Source organism: Oncorhynchus masou, chromosome 24 (assembly GCF_036934945.1).
Source record: "Oncorhynchus masou masou isolate Uvic2021 chromosome 24, UVic_Omas_1.1, whole genome shotgun sequence".
NCBI classification, from domain to species: Eukaryota; Metazoa; Chordata; class Actinopteri; order Salmoniformes; family Salmonidae; genus Oncorhynchus; species Oncorhynchus masou.
The window spans coordinates 72637668-72655181 of record NC_088235.1 but is presented as its reverse complement, the minus strand read 5'-3'; the positions used below and the strand labels follow the sequence as shown (position 1 = coordinate 72655181).

General features: G+C 42.7%; 2 protein-coding genes across 9 annotated transcripts in view; one reads left to right on the top strand and one right to left on the bottom strand.

Annotated features, from left to right (window-relative positions):
• Positions 1-6723: 6723 nt before the first annotated feature.
• tm2d1 (TM2 domain containing 1) lies at positions 6724-17511 on the bottom strand. Of its 2 annotated transcripts, XM_064934772.1 has the most exons (7): positions 16626-17058; positions 14858-14932; positions 12827-12935; positions 12351-12442; positions 10796-10869; positions 8301-8413; positions 6724-7386 (listed from the first exon to the last, which is right to left on the bottom strand). In XM_064934772.1, the coding sequence occupies exons 1-6, from the start codon at positions 16822-16824 to the stop codon at positions 8303-8305; spliced, it is 660 nt and encodes a 219-aa protein (XP_064790844.1). In that variant the 5' UTR covers positions 16825-17058; the 3' UTR covers positions 6724-7386; positions 8301-8302. The 2 variants fall into 2 exon arrangements, with proteins under 2 accessions (XP_064790844.1, XP_064790845.1); XM_064934773.1 differs by having other exon boundaries at positions 6724-8413; positions 16626-17511.
• patj (PATJ crumbs cell polarity complex component) overlaps positions 16792-17514 on the top strand; it is a 190238-nt gene continuing 189515 nt past the window's right edge. For 6 of the 7 annotated variants that reach the window (XM_064934768.1, XM_064934770.1, XM_064934767.1 and 3 more), the window contains exon 1: positions 16792-16870. The gene's annotated coding sequence lies outside the window, so the exon portion shown is untranslated. The remainder of the gene's footprint in view (positions 16871-17514) is intronic. The other variant, XM_064934766.1, reaches the window with a different exon arrangement.

The following is a 17514-nucleotide window of genomic DNA, read 5'->3' as shown; positions in this document are numbered from 1 at the left end:
GTCGATGGAGTGAGACCTAGCCTACTGGTGAAGGGGGTCTCATTCATTTTGGGAAACAATTTGACTGGAGGGAAGGTCATGCCAAATCCTGTCATTTCGAAAGAACCCAGAGTAGAGGAACCTGATGGGTTATCAGAAAAGTATCCATTTTGTTTCCATTTTGTTACGTTCCCCAGCAAGAAAACCAAATAATGTCGCTCAAACAGAAAGTGGTACTAACAAAGGGTCACTGACAACAACCAAAATGTAACAGTAGGGGTTTTAGGAGAGGTTGTGAAAGACACTCATGGGGGTGTCCACTGAAAGGTGACTTGCAACAACAACCTAAATGACACCCACCATAACCTCAACACGGAGGCCCCTCAGGGGTGCGTGCTAAGTCCCCTCCTGTGCTCCCTGTTCACTCATGACCACACAGCCAGGCACGACTCCAACACCATCATTAAGATTGCCAATGATACAATAGCCTGATCCCCGACAACGATGAGACAGCCTATTGGGAGAAGGTCAGAGACCTGACCGTGTGGTGCAAGGACAACAACCTCTCCCACAACGTGATCAAGACAACGGAGTTGATTGTGGATTACAGGAAAAGGAGGACCGAGCACGCACCCATCGACGGAGCTGTAGTGGAGCAGGTTGAGAGCTTCAAGTTCCTTGGCGTCCACATCACCAACAAACTAACATGGTTAACGCACACCAAGACAGTTGTGAAGAGGGCATGACAAAACCTATTCCCCCTCTGGAGACTGAAAAGATTTGGCATGGGTCCTCAGATCCTCAAAGGGTTGTACAGCTGCACAATCAAGAGCATCCTGACGGGTTGCATCACTGCCAGGTATGGCAACTGCTCGGCCTCCGACCACAAGGTACTAAAGAGGGTAGTGCGTACGGCCCAGTACATCACCGTGGCCAAGCTTTCTGCCATTCACGACCTCTATACCAGGCGGTGTCAGAGGAAGGCCCTAAAAATTGTCAAAGACTTCAGCCACCCTAGTCATAGACTGTTCTCTCTGCTACCGCATTGCAAGCGGTACCGGATAGCCAAGTCTAGGTCCAAGATGCTTCTAAACAGCTTCTACCCCCAAGCCATAAGACTCCTGAACATCTAATCAAATGGCTACCCAGACTATTTGCATTGCCCCCCACCCCCTCTTCTACGCTGCTGCTGCTCTGTTATCTATGCATAGTCACTTTAATAACTCTACCTACATGTACATATTACCGTATTTACCTTGACTAACCGGTTCCCCCGCACATTGACTCTGTACCGGTACCCCCTATATATAGACTCCCTATTGTTATTTTACTGATGCTCTTTAATTTTTTGTTACTTTTATCTCTTTCTTTGGGGGTATTTTCTTAAAACTGCATTGTTGATTAAGGGCTTGTAAGTAAGCATTTACACCGGTTGTAAGGTCTACACCGGTTGTATTCGGCGCATGTGAGAAATGGCATTTAATTTGAAATATATCCTATATTTTTGTTGGACAAGTTTGCTCCCCACAAACAGAAAACAACTTCCATTGTACAACATAATCAAGTTAAATGCGTCACTACTTAAATGTGTCACCTTCTCCAATGTAAACATGGCGTCTTCTACTAGCTGTCAAAAATTAAATACAAGGCAAAACACACTTTATTTAAAAATAAATTAGATACAGTACATTCATTAAGTATACAGACCCCTTGACTTTTTCCACATTGTTACGTTATAGCCTTATTCTAAAATAGATTTTTTGTTTTTAAATCCTCAACAATCTACACACCATACCCCAAAATGAGAAATGTATTATTATTTACATAAGTATTCAGCCCCTTTGCTATGAGACTGCAAATTGAGAGCCTCCTTGAGATGTTTCTACAACTTGATTGGAGTCCACCTGTGGTAAATTCAATTGATTGGACATGATTTGGAAAGGCACACACCTGTCTATATAAGGTCGCACAGTTGACAGTGTATGTCAGAGCAAAAACCAAGCCATGAGGTCGAAGGAATAGTCCGTAGAGCTCCGAGAGGATTGTGTAGAAGAACAGATCTAGGGAAGGGTAACAAAAACTGTCTACAGCATTGAAGGTCCCCAAGAACACAGTGGCCTCAACCATTCTTAAATGGAAGAAGTTTGGAACCACCGAGAGTCTTTCTGGAGCTGGCTGCCTGGCCAAACTGAGCAATCGGGGGAGAAGGGCCTTGGTCAGGGAGGTTACCAAGAACCTGATGGTCACTCTGACAGAGCTCTAGAGTTGCTCCATGGAGATGGGAGAACCTTGGAGTTTTCCAAAAGGTGCCTGAAGGAGTCTGATCACAAGAAACAAGATTATCTGGTCTGATGAATCCAAGGTTGAACTCTTTGGCCTGAATGCTAAGTGTCACTTATGGAGGAAACCTGTCACCATCCCTACGGTGAAGCATGGTGGAGGCAGCATCATGCTGTGGGGATGTTTTTCAGCGGCAGGTACTGGGAGAATAGTCAGGATAGAGGGAAAGATGAATGGAGCAAAGTACAGAGAGATCCTTGATGAAAACCTGCTTCAAAGCACTCAGGACCTCAGACTGGGGCGAAGGTTCACTTTCCAACAGGACAATAACCCTAAGCACATAGCCAAGACAATGCAGGAGTGGCTTAAGGGACAAGTCTCTGAATGTCCTTGAGTGGCCCAGCCAGAGCCTGGACTTGAACCCAATCGAACATCTCTGGAGACCTGAAAATAGTTTTGCAGCGACGTCCCCCATCCAACTTGACAAAGCTTGAGAGGATCTGCAGAGAACAATGGGAGAAACTCCCAAAATACAGGTGTGCCAAGTTCGTAGCGTTATACTCAAGAAGACTTGAGGCTGTAATCGCTGCCAAAGGTGCTTCAACAAAGTACTGAATAAAGGGCCTGAATACGTATGTTAATGTGATATCAGTTTTTTTTTGTGACATAAATTTGCCAATATTTTGAAAAACCTGTTTTTGCTTTGTCATTAAGGGGTATTGTGTGTAGATTGAGAGAATATATATATTTTTTATACATTTTAGAATAAGGCTGTAACTTACACACACACACACACACACACACACACACACACTGCATTCAAAAAGTATTCAGACCTAGACTTTTTCCACATTTTGTTACATTGCAGCCTTATTCTAAAATGGAGAAAAATAATCTACACACTATACCCATTAATGACAAAGCAAAAACAGTTTAAGAGTTGCAATGAAAAAGACATCTCAGACTCTTGCTCAGTTGTGCACCGGGGTCTCCCACTCCTCTTTCTATTCTGATAAGGGAGTAGTACACAACGTTGTACGAGATCTTCAGTTTCTTGGCAAGTTCTTGCATGGAATAGCCTTAATTTCTCAGAACAAGACTCGACTGACGAGTTTCAGAAGAAAGTTATTTGTTTCTGGCCATTTTGAGCCTGTAATCAAACCCACAAATGCTGATGCTCCAGATTCTCTGTACACCTATGTAGCTATTCCATTAAAAATGAGCCTTTTCCAGCTACAAAAGTCATTTACAACATTAACAATGTCTACACTGTATTTCTGATCAATTTGATATTTTAATGGACAAAAAAGTGCTTTTCTTTCAAAAACAAGAACATTTCGAAGTGCCCCCCAAATTTTGGATGGTAGTGTACATATATCAGTTAAGAACAAATTATTTACAATAACCCACTATTCCCTGGAAGGCTGTCAACTGCCTTGTTCGGGAGCAGAACGGCAGATTTTTACCTTGTCAACTCGGGGATTCGATCCAGCAACCTTTCAGTTACTGGCCCAACGCTCTAACCACAAGGCTACATATATACACACACATACTTATATACACACATACACACTTTTCTTTGTATTTGACAATGTTTTCTTATTTACTTTTTAAATTGTTTTTATTATTACCTAAAACTGAAGTTTGAGAAACGGGTAAAATAAAGTATGTTTCTATAACTTTCATTCCCTTGGAACGAGACCAAACAAAACTCATCTCCAAAATGTGCAGTCGAAGTAAATTGTGAGCCAGGGCAACACATTGGCTAAACATAAAACTTTTTGACTGCCCACCCTTGAGAGAAACAGCAACGAAGTTGTCCTAAACCACAAACATTTCTAATTTCAAGGGGAAACTCCTGCAATATCCTTAGTAATTTTCCTCTCAGGATTATCCAAAGTGACACGAGTGTCAGCCCACATTATGGTTAAGAGAAACTGGTTACCACTCTTGGCTTTGGGCAAAGAACCAACACAGTCCACCAGAAACCCGCTGCTGAAAGGCTTGTCAAAAGCAGGAATACGCTACAAAGTTGCAAACGGAACAGCTTGGTTCGGTTTACCGTTCCACTGGCAAACGCGACAGAATTTACAGTAAGACACGACATCCTGTTTCAGACCAGGCCAAATTAAGTTATGCAAGATACAGTCATACATCTTGTTGACCCCAAGATGGCCTGCCACAATTTGAGATACACTGGACCAATCGTCTTGCCTGGAAGTGGCGCAAGAACACCAATTCCTTATTAAAACACCATCTCTGTCAAAGTAAACCACACAAACTTAATCAAACTCCGCTTTGGACGTATCTCAGCAAAAAGAGGGAAACGTCATTACTCTGATCAGTAATCAGCTGGACATCCTAGACATGGAAGTGTCAACTGTAGGGGATCCTCTCTTCCTTCAGCGGTCCTACAAACTCGCTCACCTTCTGGGTTTTCAAAGGAGAGGTCAACTCAGGAGGTTCAGCTAAGTCAAGATCACTCAAACGTCTCAGACAGAACGACCATGGCGGGATCGCCGACGTCCTCAACACTAGACTTTCTCCCGGCGACTTTCTTCGACATTGCACGTGTAGCACAAAATGGGAACATGCTAGGGTACTTTTCTGATAACCCATCAGGTTCCTCTACTTTGGGTTCCTGACAAACGACAGGATTCGGCATGACCTTCCCACCAGCCAAATCGTTTACCAAAATGAATGAGACCCCCTTCACCGGTAGGCCAGGTCTCACTCCGACAACGGAAGCAGAAATGAGATCTGACTCGAGTTCCACATTAAACAAAGGAACTTCCATGCAACCCATCTCCACGCCTTGTACTAACACACTGTAACCAGTTGCTGAAGTGTCAGAAAAAGGCAAAATACCCTCAAATATTTAGGAGATACACCAGTCCCAACCAAAGACTTAATGGGCTGGAGTGCTCCCACAAGAAGAAACAGCATTTTCACATTCTCATTGTTCTGTTTCAACGTAGGACACGAAGATCTCATGTGTCCTTTCTCACGGCAGTAATGACAAACTGGTGAATACGAAAAACAGTTTCATGCCGATCTTTATATTTGGGCACTAGAAATGGACTGAAAGTAGGGATAATTACTGGGTGCTTTGTTTGTGAAGGTAGTTGTATGTATCAACACAAACTCATCTGCAAGAACTGCAGCTTTCGCAAGAATGAGATCCTTGTGCTCATGAATGTAGGTCGCAACCTTTTTGTGAAGGCAATTCTTGAACTGCTTGAGAAGTATGAGTCTTTAAATCCCCAAGGTCCTCAACCTCTTGAGAACCACACCACCGATCAAAAAGACATGCTTGTTCCCTTTCGAACTCTGTGGCTTTGTGATTCACATTAATGTTGTCGGTATGCTTCTGGGACTAACTCGTAAGCCCGAAGGAGAGCAGCATTAACAGTGTCATAATCTGAACTCTGGTCAAGAGATAAAGCGGCGTACACTTTCTGAGCCTTTCCCACAAGAACACTTTGGAGGAGCAGTGACCAAATATCTCGCGGCCATTTTAGGAATGTGGCAATCCGCTGAAACAGAGTAAAATATACATCCACCTCGTTTTCATTGAAAGGCGGTACAAGCCGGCTGTTCCTGTACCCTCAATAGTTTGATTTTGGTCGGATGGCCTGACTGGATTCGACTGTTTCCAGATCTATCGCTCTCTTATCCCTCTGTCTTCTTTGCCTCTCATCTTTAGTCCACAGAAGTGAAAAAGATATTTGGCCTTCTTTATGATTTACATAAAGGGGATATATTGTCTAGCTCGAAAACCAGTTATGTTGAAACTTGCCGTTCAATCCGACACGGAGTACCCTATCAGCAGTTCAATGGCCAACGTTGAGCCCATTGGAGGAACTGTGTGTGACCATCCATCCTGCAGAGATTTCAGAGGTCAGGGAAATGACACTCTAGGTCTCAGCATCCATCCTGCAGATGAAGACAGATCTCCTCCCCCCTGAAGTATCCCTACTGTCATCTTTATTACAAAGGCTGCAGCAGGGATACTTGGGAAAAGTCACAAGGCAGAGCCATCTCAGCTTTCTGCTGAGGTCTGGGGTGTGCTGCCCTGCTGTGTGTCTGCGCGATGGGGGACCCGGGTGTACTCTCACTGGCCTGATAGATGAGCTACATGAGCCTGAAAGCCATCTTTAAAACATATGGGTGTGACACTCCTAATCTACACAGTGCAACAGAAAGTGATGGGGAGAATGTGTTGTACAGTAGGTGGGCGAGCTGGATATTCTAGATGTGGTATCAGTATGGATATCCGACACCACTACGGTGAATACAGCGGTTCATCGATTTGTTATAGCCAGAGTTGTGTTGCTGCGGGAGGTTGCTTGCTGTGGAGGGGGTTCGTTGTGAGGACTGTTTTGAGGGCATAGGAGCGGAGTGTGTTCCTTTACGAAAGTCATTTTAATGGCGGGACAACGTCATTTACAAAAGGCGGCCATGTTCATTAAATGATCTCTTTATTTACAAAAATCTCATGACAAAATGAAAGCAAAAAGACATTGTACTGTATGACTTAGTTCCCTTGCTGCCAGACATACTCAAAAACCACAGATGACATTATGTTTACAGTACACCGTTCTCAGTGCAGATTCTAGATTCTCATAAGAGTATAACAACGATGACTTGAAGCGCTATGGTGGTGGTCATCAACCCACTGGAACTGGTACTGGAGAGCTACACGGTGTGGCTAATGTTGTGTTGGAACAAAAGCCTGTACTGTAACCCTCCGGAAAATGAGCTTGTGGCCACGGGTGAATCTCAAGTCTTTCCTTGTTTCCTCGTATCCTCATCTCCTCAGATTTGATGTTCAAATGCATTTTTTTATTTACATTTTTTATTTGACCCCTTTCTCCCCAATTTGGTGGTATCCAATTGTTCAAATGCATTTTGAGGAGAAGACAAGGAATGAAGGACAAAGAAGCAAGGAGAGACTAAGTCTCGCTTCACAGGCTCTACTCCTGACATTGGGGGTACATGCAGACAGGAGAAGTGGACTCGGAATAGTTCGTATGTGCTGGTCAGGTGAAAAATAAGATGCCAAAAGAGGGGCATAATTTAAAACGACAGCATTCAGACAGCATGTTGTTGTTTTTCACTTTCGCCCTGAAACGACAGAAAAGAGGTTGCATGCAGTATTTTGTTGTTGAACTTATATATTTGATAGAGTCCGTGTTAAATTCTCATGTGATACCTAGCAGACTGTACAGTGTGGGCTCATGTACATATCATTTTGAATGTCATACAGCTGTAATAAGAATGTCATGCAGATGTAATAAGTGGACATTCAAAATGACAATATATACAAAAGTATGTGGACACCCCTTCAAATGAGTGGAATCGGCTATTTCAGCCACACCACGTTGCTGACAGGTGTATCAAATTAAACACACAGCCATGAAATCTCGCCCTTTCCTGTTTCAGCAGGACAATGCCTCCGTGCAAAAAGCAAGGTCCATACAGAAATGGTTTGTCGCGATCGGTGTGGAAGATCTTGACTGGCCTGCACAAAACCCTGACCTCAACCCCATCGAATACCTTTGGGATGAATTGGAATGCCGACTGCGAGCCAGGCCTAAATGCCCCAACATCAGTGCCCGACCTCACTAATGCTCTTGTGGCTGAATGGAAGCAAGTCCCTGCAGCAATGTTCCAACATCTAGTGAAAAGCCTTCCCAGAAGAGTGAGGGCTGCTCTTGCAGCAAAAGGGGGACCAACTCATGATTTTAGAATGAGATGTTCGACGAATAAGTGTCCAAATACTTTTGGTCATGTCGTGTATGTACACCGTTAGGTCAAAAGATGTGCAAACTGTTAAAGTGGCTCATCTCTCGTGGACAGACTTCATAACATGTAAATGGTAGCGGATGCAGTGACATGACATGTTTGTTCTGGGTTTCCACAATTACACAGTGAATGACTTGCCAAAGCTTGTTGTCTCGAACTAACATGCTATAGACTTGAGATTCATCCGTGTACCCCGGTGCGGCGTGTCTAACATGCTATACTCGTGTACCCACCCTCAGGGTGAGATCTGGGTTCTTCTATAGGTGTCGTTGGTGATGGAGAGGCGTGTGAGTCTGGCACCGTAGTAGTCCACTATGTAGTCAGACTTATCCGATGGACCCACTATCTAAAAGGAAGGAACAGAGGAAAGACATCAGGTTACACACGGTGAAAACCTGGGTCTAGCAGATAATACACTTCAGCAATCACAGCGGAGTGGGACTAGTGAACTTACACACACCTGAGTGTGTAAAGGGAGCAGAAGCTGAGTCCAGCTACAGCTGGGCTACTGGTTAACCCTCTGATAATTTGTTTGTGACTAGAGTGTGTTGTATCCAAGTAGATCAACATTGGCGAGGCATTCCAGCCTTTTAAGGGACTTTGGCCAGATAGAGGCTTTCTGAAGTGTTAAATCAGACTGCCAGATTTAGAAATGGACTGACAATTTCCATGTCAAGTGTCAACTCCCTCAATCCAAGACTCTCTGCTGTACAAACCAAACAAACCAAATCCAAGACCTTCACTTGCTTGAATCCCTGTCTGATACCCATTTAAAAAACACACTGCTCCAGCAATCCACGTCCCATCTATTTATCACCTGTGTCCATCTCTGCTCTACCTAGTTTGTAAATTGGAAAGTTATCAGACATAATTCATCTGGTGTGGACCTCTGTCTTTCGAGAGAGAGAGAGAGGTCCCAAACCAACCACGTACAGCTTCCTCCTCTCCCCCAGTCCCATCCAGACATAATCAATGAATATAAATTATCACATGTCCCAGGTGTTTACTCATTAGTTCTCAAAGATGCATTTGCCCGCTCCGACGTTGCTTTTAGTCGAGGTAGTTAGCCGTTAAAATATGGGGCTTTAGCGTGACGTCTAAATGGGCTCTCCGGGGACGCGGAACTCTTTATCAAAATTGTCACTCTTTAAAAAGGTGGAGAACGAGAGAACCTGGCCGCAGCCTATACAGCTAATTGAGAATGTAAGTGTTTTGCTGTGCGAGACAGCCGAAGCCGCTTAAAAGCATTGCTCTCTTAGGGCCTTCAATAAGAAATTAGGAGAACAATAAACAGTGCGCCCGTCGCCTCGCTTAATCAAAGTGGCCGAACGCACGCCAACGCCCCTTTCTAAGGAAATAGCGACTTTATAAAGGCCTGCATCCACAGTAGGATGTGGAGGAGAGCTGGGGAGGATGAGAAAAAGAGAAAAGGAATACTGTTTCTCTATCACGGTTTGTGTTTTTGTCTCATGTTTTGGTAAAATTCTGGGAAAATCGCATTCATGATGCACAGTTCTAAAATGACACACCACTACTATTCTATACGGTAAAAACATTTTTTTAAGGATAAGGACACAGGTTTCATTCAACATGGGAAACTAATTAACAAACCAAACAAATAAGTGTGCTTTTCGTCCTATAAAATCTGGCCATGTTGACAACCAGTTAAAGCTTTATGCTTGCTCTGTCCACGTGGCCTTATTCACAACTCTAAGTGTATACCACAGCAAAGGTTTGCAACAGAAAGCGGAAAAAATTAAAGTAGTCCCTCCCCGTTTTGGCCAACTTGCTTCCATTTGGTTCCTAGTGAACACAAACCATGTATGACATCCTGCAAATACTGGTTCCTTAATGGAGACGGCGAAGGTAAAAAGGGGTGAGCTGAGGCCCTAACAGGATGACAAATGGACTGGCCTCTCTTTGTCAGGCTCGGGGGCCATAAATGGGGGGTCCTGGGGGACGAGGAGGGGATGGGGCTAGAGAAGCCCCTTTGCGAAAACACATCACAGTCTCATTAACCCCCATTCATAGAGAGGTTAGTGCTGAGCAGAGGGCCACACAGACACAGGTGCTCTTCTGAATACAAACAGACACACACACACAGCATCTTCCTGACTGGCTTGGCTATGCTTCTGTTTAGTGTTACGTGGCCTGCTCCGATTAGTGTGTGTGTGTGTGTGTGACCATTGCATCAAAGCCCAGGCTGTTCTGTAAAGACCAACTTTGCTCCACTCGTTTGATTACCATCACTGTTAGGGTTCAGACACACCAGCGCGCTGAACTATTGGCAGACAAACGCTACTTCCCACATTCGGTGCGATGTGTGCGAGCCTTTAGTGGAAGAGAGCGACTGTTTATTCACGGGGGTGCGCTCAAATTGAGAAACGTCTTTTGAAATCGTAGAAGCTTTGTAAAACATACAATTATCATACTGATAACATCACAGTGGTTTCCTAACTTATGTTTGCAGTGTGACCCAATGAGCCTTTTAATGTTTCTTGTGACCAACCAATGTAGTCATCTGCTGTGACCCAAAAATAACCAGCTTCTACCCACAAATAGGGATCACTGACCGAAAACACCCCCCTGTCATCACCACATTGGATGCATAAACATTTACTTTCAATGTCACTGTGAGAAGACCATGGATTTTCACACACATAACCAAAAGATAGAGGGATTACTTAGCAGCTCTGTGTTCCACAGCTGTTCCCTGAATGCCACTTACCTGCATTGAGATCAACATGAAATCCACCAAGCTCCCAATCCCACAGAAGCCCACAGTGCAGAACTTGAGCAGCCCTAGAGAGAGAGAAAGAGAGAAGCAGAGAGAGACAGAATGAAAGGGGGAGACACAGTCAATGTGGGATGAAGCTTAAAGGGGCACACCATGTGTCTTTAAAGAAGGCATAAATAAAATCCTGCCTGGCCCCTAATCATAATTTGCTACCTATTGTGTGAGCAACGCTTCGTTGTTTACATGAAAACTCTCCCATCCAGGCGACTGGGCAACGTTACAGTTTATCCCCCGTGTTCCGTTCCAACTTTGCCTGTGTGACGCAGAATGGGAAATTAACTTGCGAGGCGAAGGTGAACAATTTGGAACGCTTTCAGTGCTGGGTGAATATGTGCACGTGTGTTTTTTTGCTGCCTGCTTTGCTTTCAGATAGAAATGGTGCTAAGTCAACTTTGTTTCCAAAACAACGGAGGATTGGGAACAACAGGTCTTTATCGGTGAGAGAGGCAGTGAAGTGGAGTATGAATGTGTGCAGCCGCAGGTCGTGCTTTAACTGTGCACTGAGAGTGTGATGCATGAAAACCCAGAGCAAGGGCAGTCATTCAACTAGACACATTCTCCTTTCAACTTTCAAATGTCACTAGCCTACAACATAGTCAAATCACTACACTACCCATATCTTAGGGCGGGTGACATCACTGGGCAAAGGCTACTGGTGCTCGCTAGCCCCACATCTTCCACACGCATGCACACAACTAAACGATGAGAATCTTAAATTGCAGGCAAATTCTGGAAACTGCAACGCATGTGATTAAAACACAATTACTCCAAATCATTATTAACAACAATGTGCATTTCTCTATTGGGGGGGGGGGGGTTACGTAGGTAGCTTTGTTGATTTTTAAAACAATGGCCATCAGGTGTCTGCTCTACAAAACCACTGCCCATCTTGCCAGCTTAATACGCCACTGTTCCATGGCGATGCCCACGCCAACCATGCCAATCCACGAGCTGCTAAGTGCAGCCTCTAAAGCTTGCTCATGCCCGTCCACAGGAAAAACAAAAAAGCCCCTGAAATGTGAAGAATCTTGGATGGATTTTTAAAGCAAATAAGCTTTGCAAATACTTGGATAGAATATATAATAGATACATAGCACACCAATACTAGGGCTGAACTTTACAGCAGGGCTCTCCAACCCTGTTCCTAGAGAGCTACAGTCCTGTAGGTTTTCACTCCAACCCTAATCAACCACACCTGATTCTAGTAATTACCTGGTTGATCAGCTGAACCGGGTTAGTTACAACTGGGGTTGGAGTGTAAACCTACAGGAGGGTATCTCCAGGAACAGGTTTGGAGAACTCTGCTTTACAGCAATGATAAGTCAAAGGTCATACTATAAACCAGGGTTATTCAAATCTTACTCTACGAGGTCTGGAGCTTGCTGTTTTCTGTTCTGATATTGAATTGCACCCACCTGATGTCCCAGGTCTAAATCAGTCCCTGATTAAAGGGGAACAATGGAAAAATGCAGGTCTATAGGCCTACCTAAAGCTGGGTATCCCAGGTAGAAGCGATCAGCACCTAACCACCCCAGGAAGAGGGACAAGGCCACTGCTATTTTGTAGGAGTAACCACTCCTGCAAAGAAATCCCATTTTAGTTTGAAACAGTTCACTAATGCTTTACATGTGTAGACATTACATATGACGGGGTATTATTTAGGCTAATCAATATCAATAAAAAAAAATACTTTCAGGGTCATATTCAATAGGCATGAAACGAAGGTACTATCTGGTGTGTATTCACTTGGAACAAAATGAAAGCAAACAAAACGGGGAGGGACCTACCTGACTTTTCCCAATATACATGTTTTGCTACGGTGTGTACTAATGAATACACCCGAACATGTCCAATAAGAAATGTTTGTTTCGATTTTCCGTTGCAAAATGTTTTGCTATGTTGTGCCCTTATAAGTATTCAACATTTCCACAGTGCCGAAAGTCTGGTAATACAGATACATACACATTCCTGCAGGGGATGCTCTGGTTGAAGCCCACTTCCTCTCCGCTGAACCGAAACTCTGTCCCATTGGACAAGCGGCAGCTGACATTCGGAGCAGGTAGGCATTCCACTAAAAAAACAGATAGGCCAGGCTAAATCAACACAAAAAAAACACGTATGCACACAGGAAAAACGTGTCGATTGATTGTGAGTTTGGATACTTACACAGACACAGATTCAGAGCTGTCATATTATATAGACTTTATATACAGTGTTTTTGGAAAATATTCAGACCCCTTGCCTTTTCCCACATTTTGTACCGTTACAGCCTTATTCTAAAATATATTGAATTGTTTTTTTTCTCTCATCAATCTACACACAATAACCCAAAATGATGAAGCAAAAACAGGTTTAAACATTTTTGCTGATTTATATATATTTTTTAAAACATCACATTTACATAAGTATTCAGACCCTTTATTCAGTACCTCATTGAAGCACCTTTGGCAGCGATTACAGCCTTGAGTCTTCTTGGGTATTACGCTATGCTTGGCACACCAGTATTTTGGGAGTTTCTCCCATTCTTATCTGCAGATCCTCTCAAGCTTTGTCAGGTTGGATGGGGGAGCATCACCACAGCTATTTTCAGGTCTCTCCAGAGATGTTCGATCGGGTTCAAGTCCGGGCTTTGGCTGGGCCACTCAAGGACATTCAGAGACTTGTCCCGAAGCCAATCCTGCGTTGTCATGGCTGTATGCTTAGGGTCGTTGTCCTGTTTGAAGGTGTAACTTTGCCCCAGTCTGAGGTACTGAGTGCTTTGAAGCAGGTTTTCATCAAGGATCTCTCTGTACTTTGCTCGGTTCATCTTTCCCTCAATCCTGACTAGTCTCTCAGTCCTTGCCACTGAAAAACATCCCCATGATGCTGCCACCATGCTTCACCGTAGGGATGGTGCCAGGTTACCTCTAGCTGTGACACTTGGCATTCAGGCCAAAGAGTTCAATCTTGGTTTCATCAGACCAGAGAATCTTGTTTCCCATGGTCAGAGTCCTTTAGGTGCCTTTTGGCAAACTCCAAGCGGGCTGTCATGTGCCTTTTTACTGAGGAGTGGCTTCCGTCTGGCCACTCTACCATTAAGGCCTGATTGGTGGAGTGCTGCAGAGCTGGTTGTCCTTCTGGAAGGCTCTCCCATCTCCACAGAGGAACTCTGGAGCTCTGTCAAGAGTGACCATCGGGTTCTTGGTCACCTCCCTGACCAGTTTGGTCCCCCGATTCCTCAGTTTGGCCAAGTGGCCAGCTCTAGGAAGAGTCTTGGTGGTTCCAACCTTCTTCCATTTAAGAATGATGGCGGGCACTGTGTTCTTGGGGACCTTCAATGCTGCAGAAATGTTTTGGTGTCCTTCCCCAGATCTGTACCTCGACACAATCCTGTCTTGGAGCTCTACGGACAATTCCTTCGACCTCATGGCTTAGTTTTTGCTCTGACATGCACTGTCACCTGTGGTGTGTGCCTTTCCAAATCATGTCCAATCAATTAAATTTACCACAGGTGGACTCCAATCAAGTTGTAGATGCATTTCAAGGATGATCAATGCAAACAGGATGCACCTGAGCTCAATTTCGAGTCTCATAGCAAATGGTCCAAACAGTTATGAAAATAAGGTATTTCTGTGTTTTTAGATTTTTTTTATTTTTTAAATTAGCAATAATTAAAAAAAACCTGTATTCACTTTGTCATTATGGGGTACTGTGTGTAGATTGAGGGGAAAATGAATTTAAGCAATTTTAGAATGAGGCTGTAATGTAACAAAATGTGGAAAAAGTCAATGGGTCTGAATACTTTCCGAATGCACTGTATAGCCTATGTATTTCAGTATGCATTTTGAAAATGAAGGACATATTCAAATTGATGTGTCCTAATCAGCAACCATAACAATTCCGTTTTAAAAACAATATTTAAACTGACTTTTTTTCGGGAGGACCTTGGGTCACCCAAAGACAATTCATGTTACCCACAAAATACCACATACATTGAAATGCATAACCACTCACCCCAAGCTGTCATGTCCTTGCAGTTCGCAGGTTCTTGAGTGGCATCATCTATCCGTGGTTCTTTGCAAAGATACTTGAACAGCATTAAGGCAATGACCAAATATGAACGATCATTCACAGCATATTAAATAATACAACATATCAAACAAGTTGTGCTTGTGTCGTGATGTTGATATGCTGCACCCATTCAGTCAGTCATTATCATCAGCGTTCTGAGGAACACTACATTACACAACAATAATGTATAGAGGTAACTAGTTATCTAGCTAGCTTTTAGACCAAGATGTACTCTTAAGGAGCCTACTGTTACTCCTTAAAGACCATATGTTATTTTCAGAGAGACTGGCCCTGGCAGCCAAAACAGCCAAATACTCCATCTAAACGTGAAACGATTCTCAATTGCGATATGGTTCTAGAAACATAAAGCCCTTTACTTTCATATCACATTAAAAATAAATCAACAAATGCAAAATGTACACAGTTTTAACCGGCTTAATCACAGTTGCAGCCAACAGTATTTTTTAGTGAAAACATTTCTGGCAGCCTTCTTCCATTACACACTAGATCATTGCTGCGGGATGTAGATAAACTGAAATAATTTAGCCAAATTAGGCAAAAAAAATAAAATAAAGTCCACTAAATATTACTCATGTCTATACAGACAGAAATAAAATATTTCAAAATAGGCTACCACACTAAAGAGCATAATGTATCTACAGATATCAATAGCACCTTAAACTAGCTATGGATTACGTTTTATCACAAGCACTCAAAATCGGGAAGGCTGTAATTTGGGCAGTGTGCTTACAAACTGGTGTAAACCTTCACATGTTTTGAACAGGCTATATTTCAGAAATTACCAAAAGAGACTCGTGTCTACCATACCCAACAAATGACAGCAATAGGCTAATGCTATTTATTTTACAAAATCCTACTTATAGGCCTAACCCATCTTAAACGAAATACAGAGCACACAATTAAAGACTGATCAAACTTAATTTAGCCAACGAAAATGTCAACAGAATAAAACAAAACATGTTTTATATATTTAAAGAACTGGTTTAGATGAGTAAATAGGCCTACATTAATAACAATGACATGCAATAACAACAATGATAAAACAAATGATTATGAACAAATTAATAAAGTTCCAAATTTGTATCCTACCTGAATAGCAAGTTACACAGTAGCCTGCATTTGGCAATTTGTGTGGTATAAAAAATACAAAATTCTGCTCGTCTTCTATCACGTAAATGACATAGACATGCATGAAATGTGTTTTTATGTAATGCCAATGTTTTTCCAGACCGTGCAAAAAAAATAAAAAATACATTGAAATCCTAAAAACGTGTCTACTCAACTGTATGCCACTACGCAAATGTGATTATAGATGCATGCAAATCTTTATTACAGAGGGGATATTTTCTCTCGCTGGAACGTGGAGATATGGCCTTGTGGGAACAGAACACTAACCCTGTTAAAAATGTGTATCAATTTAATCTATTTTATTTTTCCTTGGTATTAAAGATCCGCGCATGCTTCCAAAACCGTACCGCAAGCGATGCACGTTAATATTCAGATCCGAGACCGTTTCACAATTCGATTAGTTAGCTACATTGTTTCCCAAAAGTACACAATTCGCAGGCTTGTGTTGTTAGCTAGCTCGCTAGCTAGCATGTTACCAGATAGAGCTAGACAGGTAACGTTAGCTAGCGAACTGGAATCAAAACCCTGTGATTTGCTAAAACAAAAATTGTAAAAAGATATTGTCCCAAGCGTAGACTTTTACAGCTATCGACATCATTTCCGAGAACACGGTGAAAATGGCAATACGTGCAGTCAAAGAAGATGCTCAACGATAGAGTCCGTAAACAGAACAGCCAACTACCGTGAGACGCCATGTTGAACGTTGTCAACACGCCCACACTCCCATCATGTGACATCAAAAGGTTTTTAAAGCGACACATCCGACGACTGTGTCGTCCAAGATCCAACTCGTGTGATTTCGTACCGGTAAGACTTGTTTTCGTCTTTAAAAGTAGTTGAACTGATAACTTTGAACTTAAGCGACAAGAGAGTCTTACTATTCAAGTGATAAACTCGTTTAATCTTGTAATAAGCAAAAAAACAACAACAACATGCTAATGCTATGCTAGCCAATAAGTTTATGTATCGCAACAGCTTACGTTATTAACTAGCTAACAACAAGATAGCACAGTATGGTACTACTGACAGTAGCTAGCTGACTCACTGACGTTGGCTAGTTATCTAACTTTAGCTGAATATTTCGAGAAGCTCAGGTAGCATTTATCGTTACAAGTTGTTTTATTGGGTTATATTATCACCCGACAAAGGCAAAGCTGTGTTTTAAGAACCGTGCTAGTTAACCATACTTACTCAAACAAATGTTTTTTTAACTTCATGCTTTGGATTAGTTATACAACTAACGCTACAGCTACGCAAGAACAATGGAAACATGATGATTCTGTGCACCTGTTGCATGTAAAGCAAAACAGGCGTTACAGCTAACGCTGCGTCTCTAAAGTTATTAGGCCTTTACAGTATAACGTTAAACCTTTCTGATCTTGTGGATCCGTTTTGACAGTAGTGTTATTTATTTATCTTTCGCTCGACTTTGCTGCTCAGCTGATTTAAAA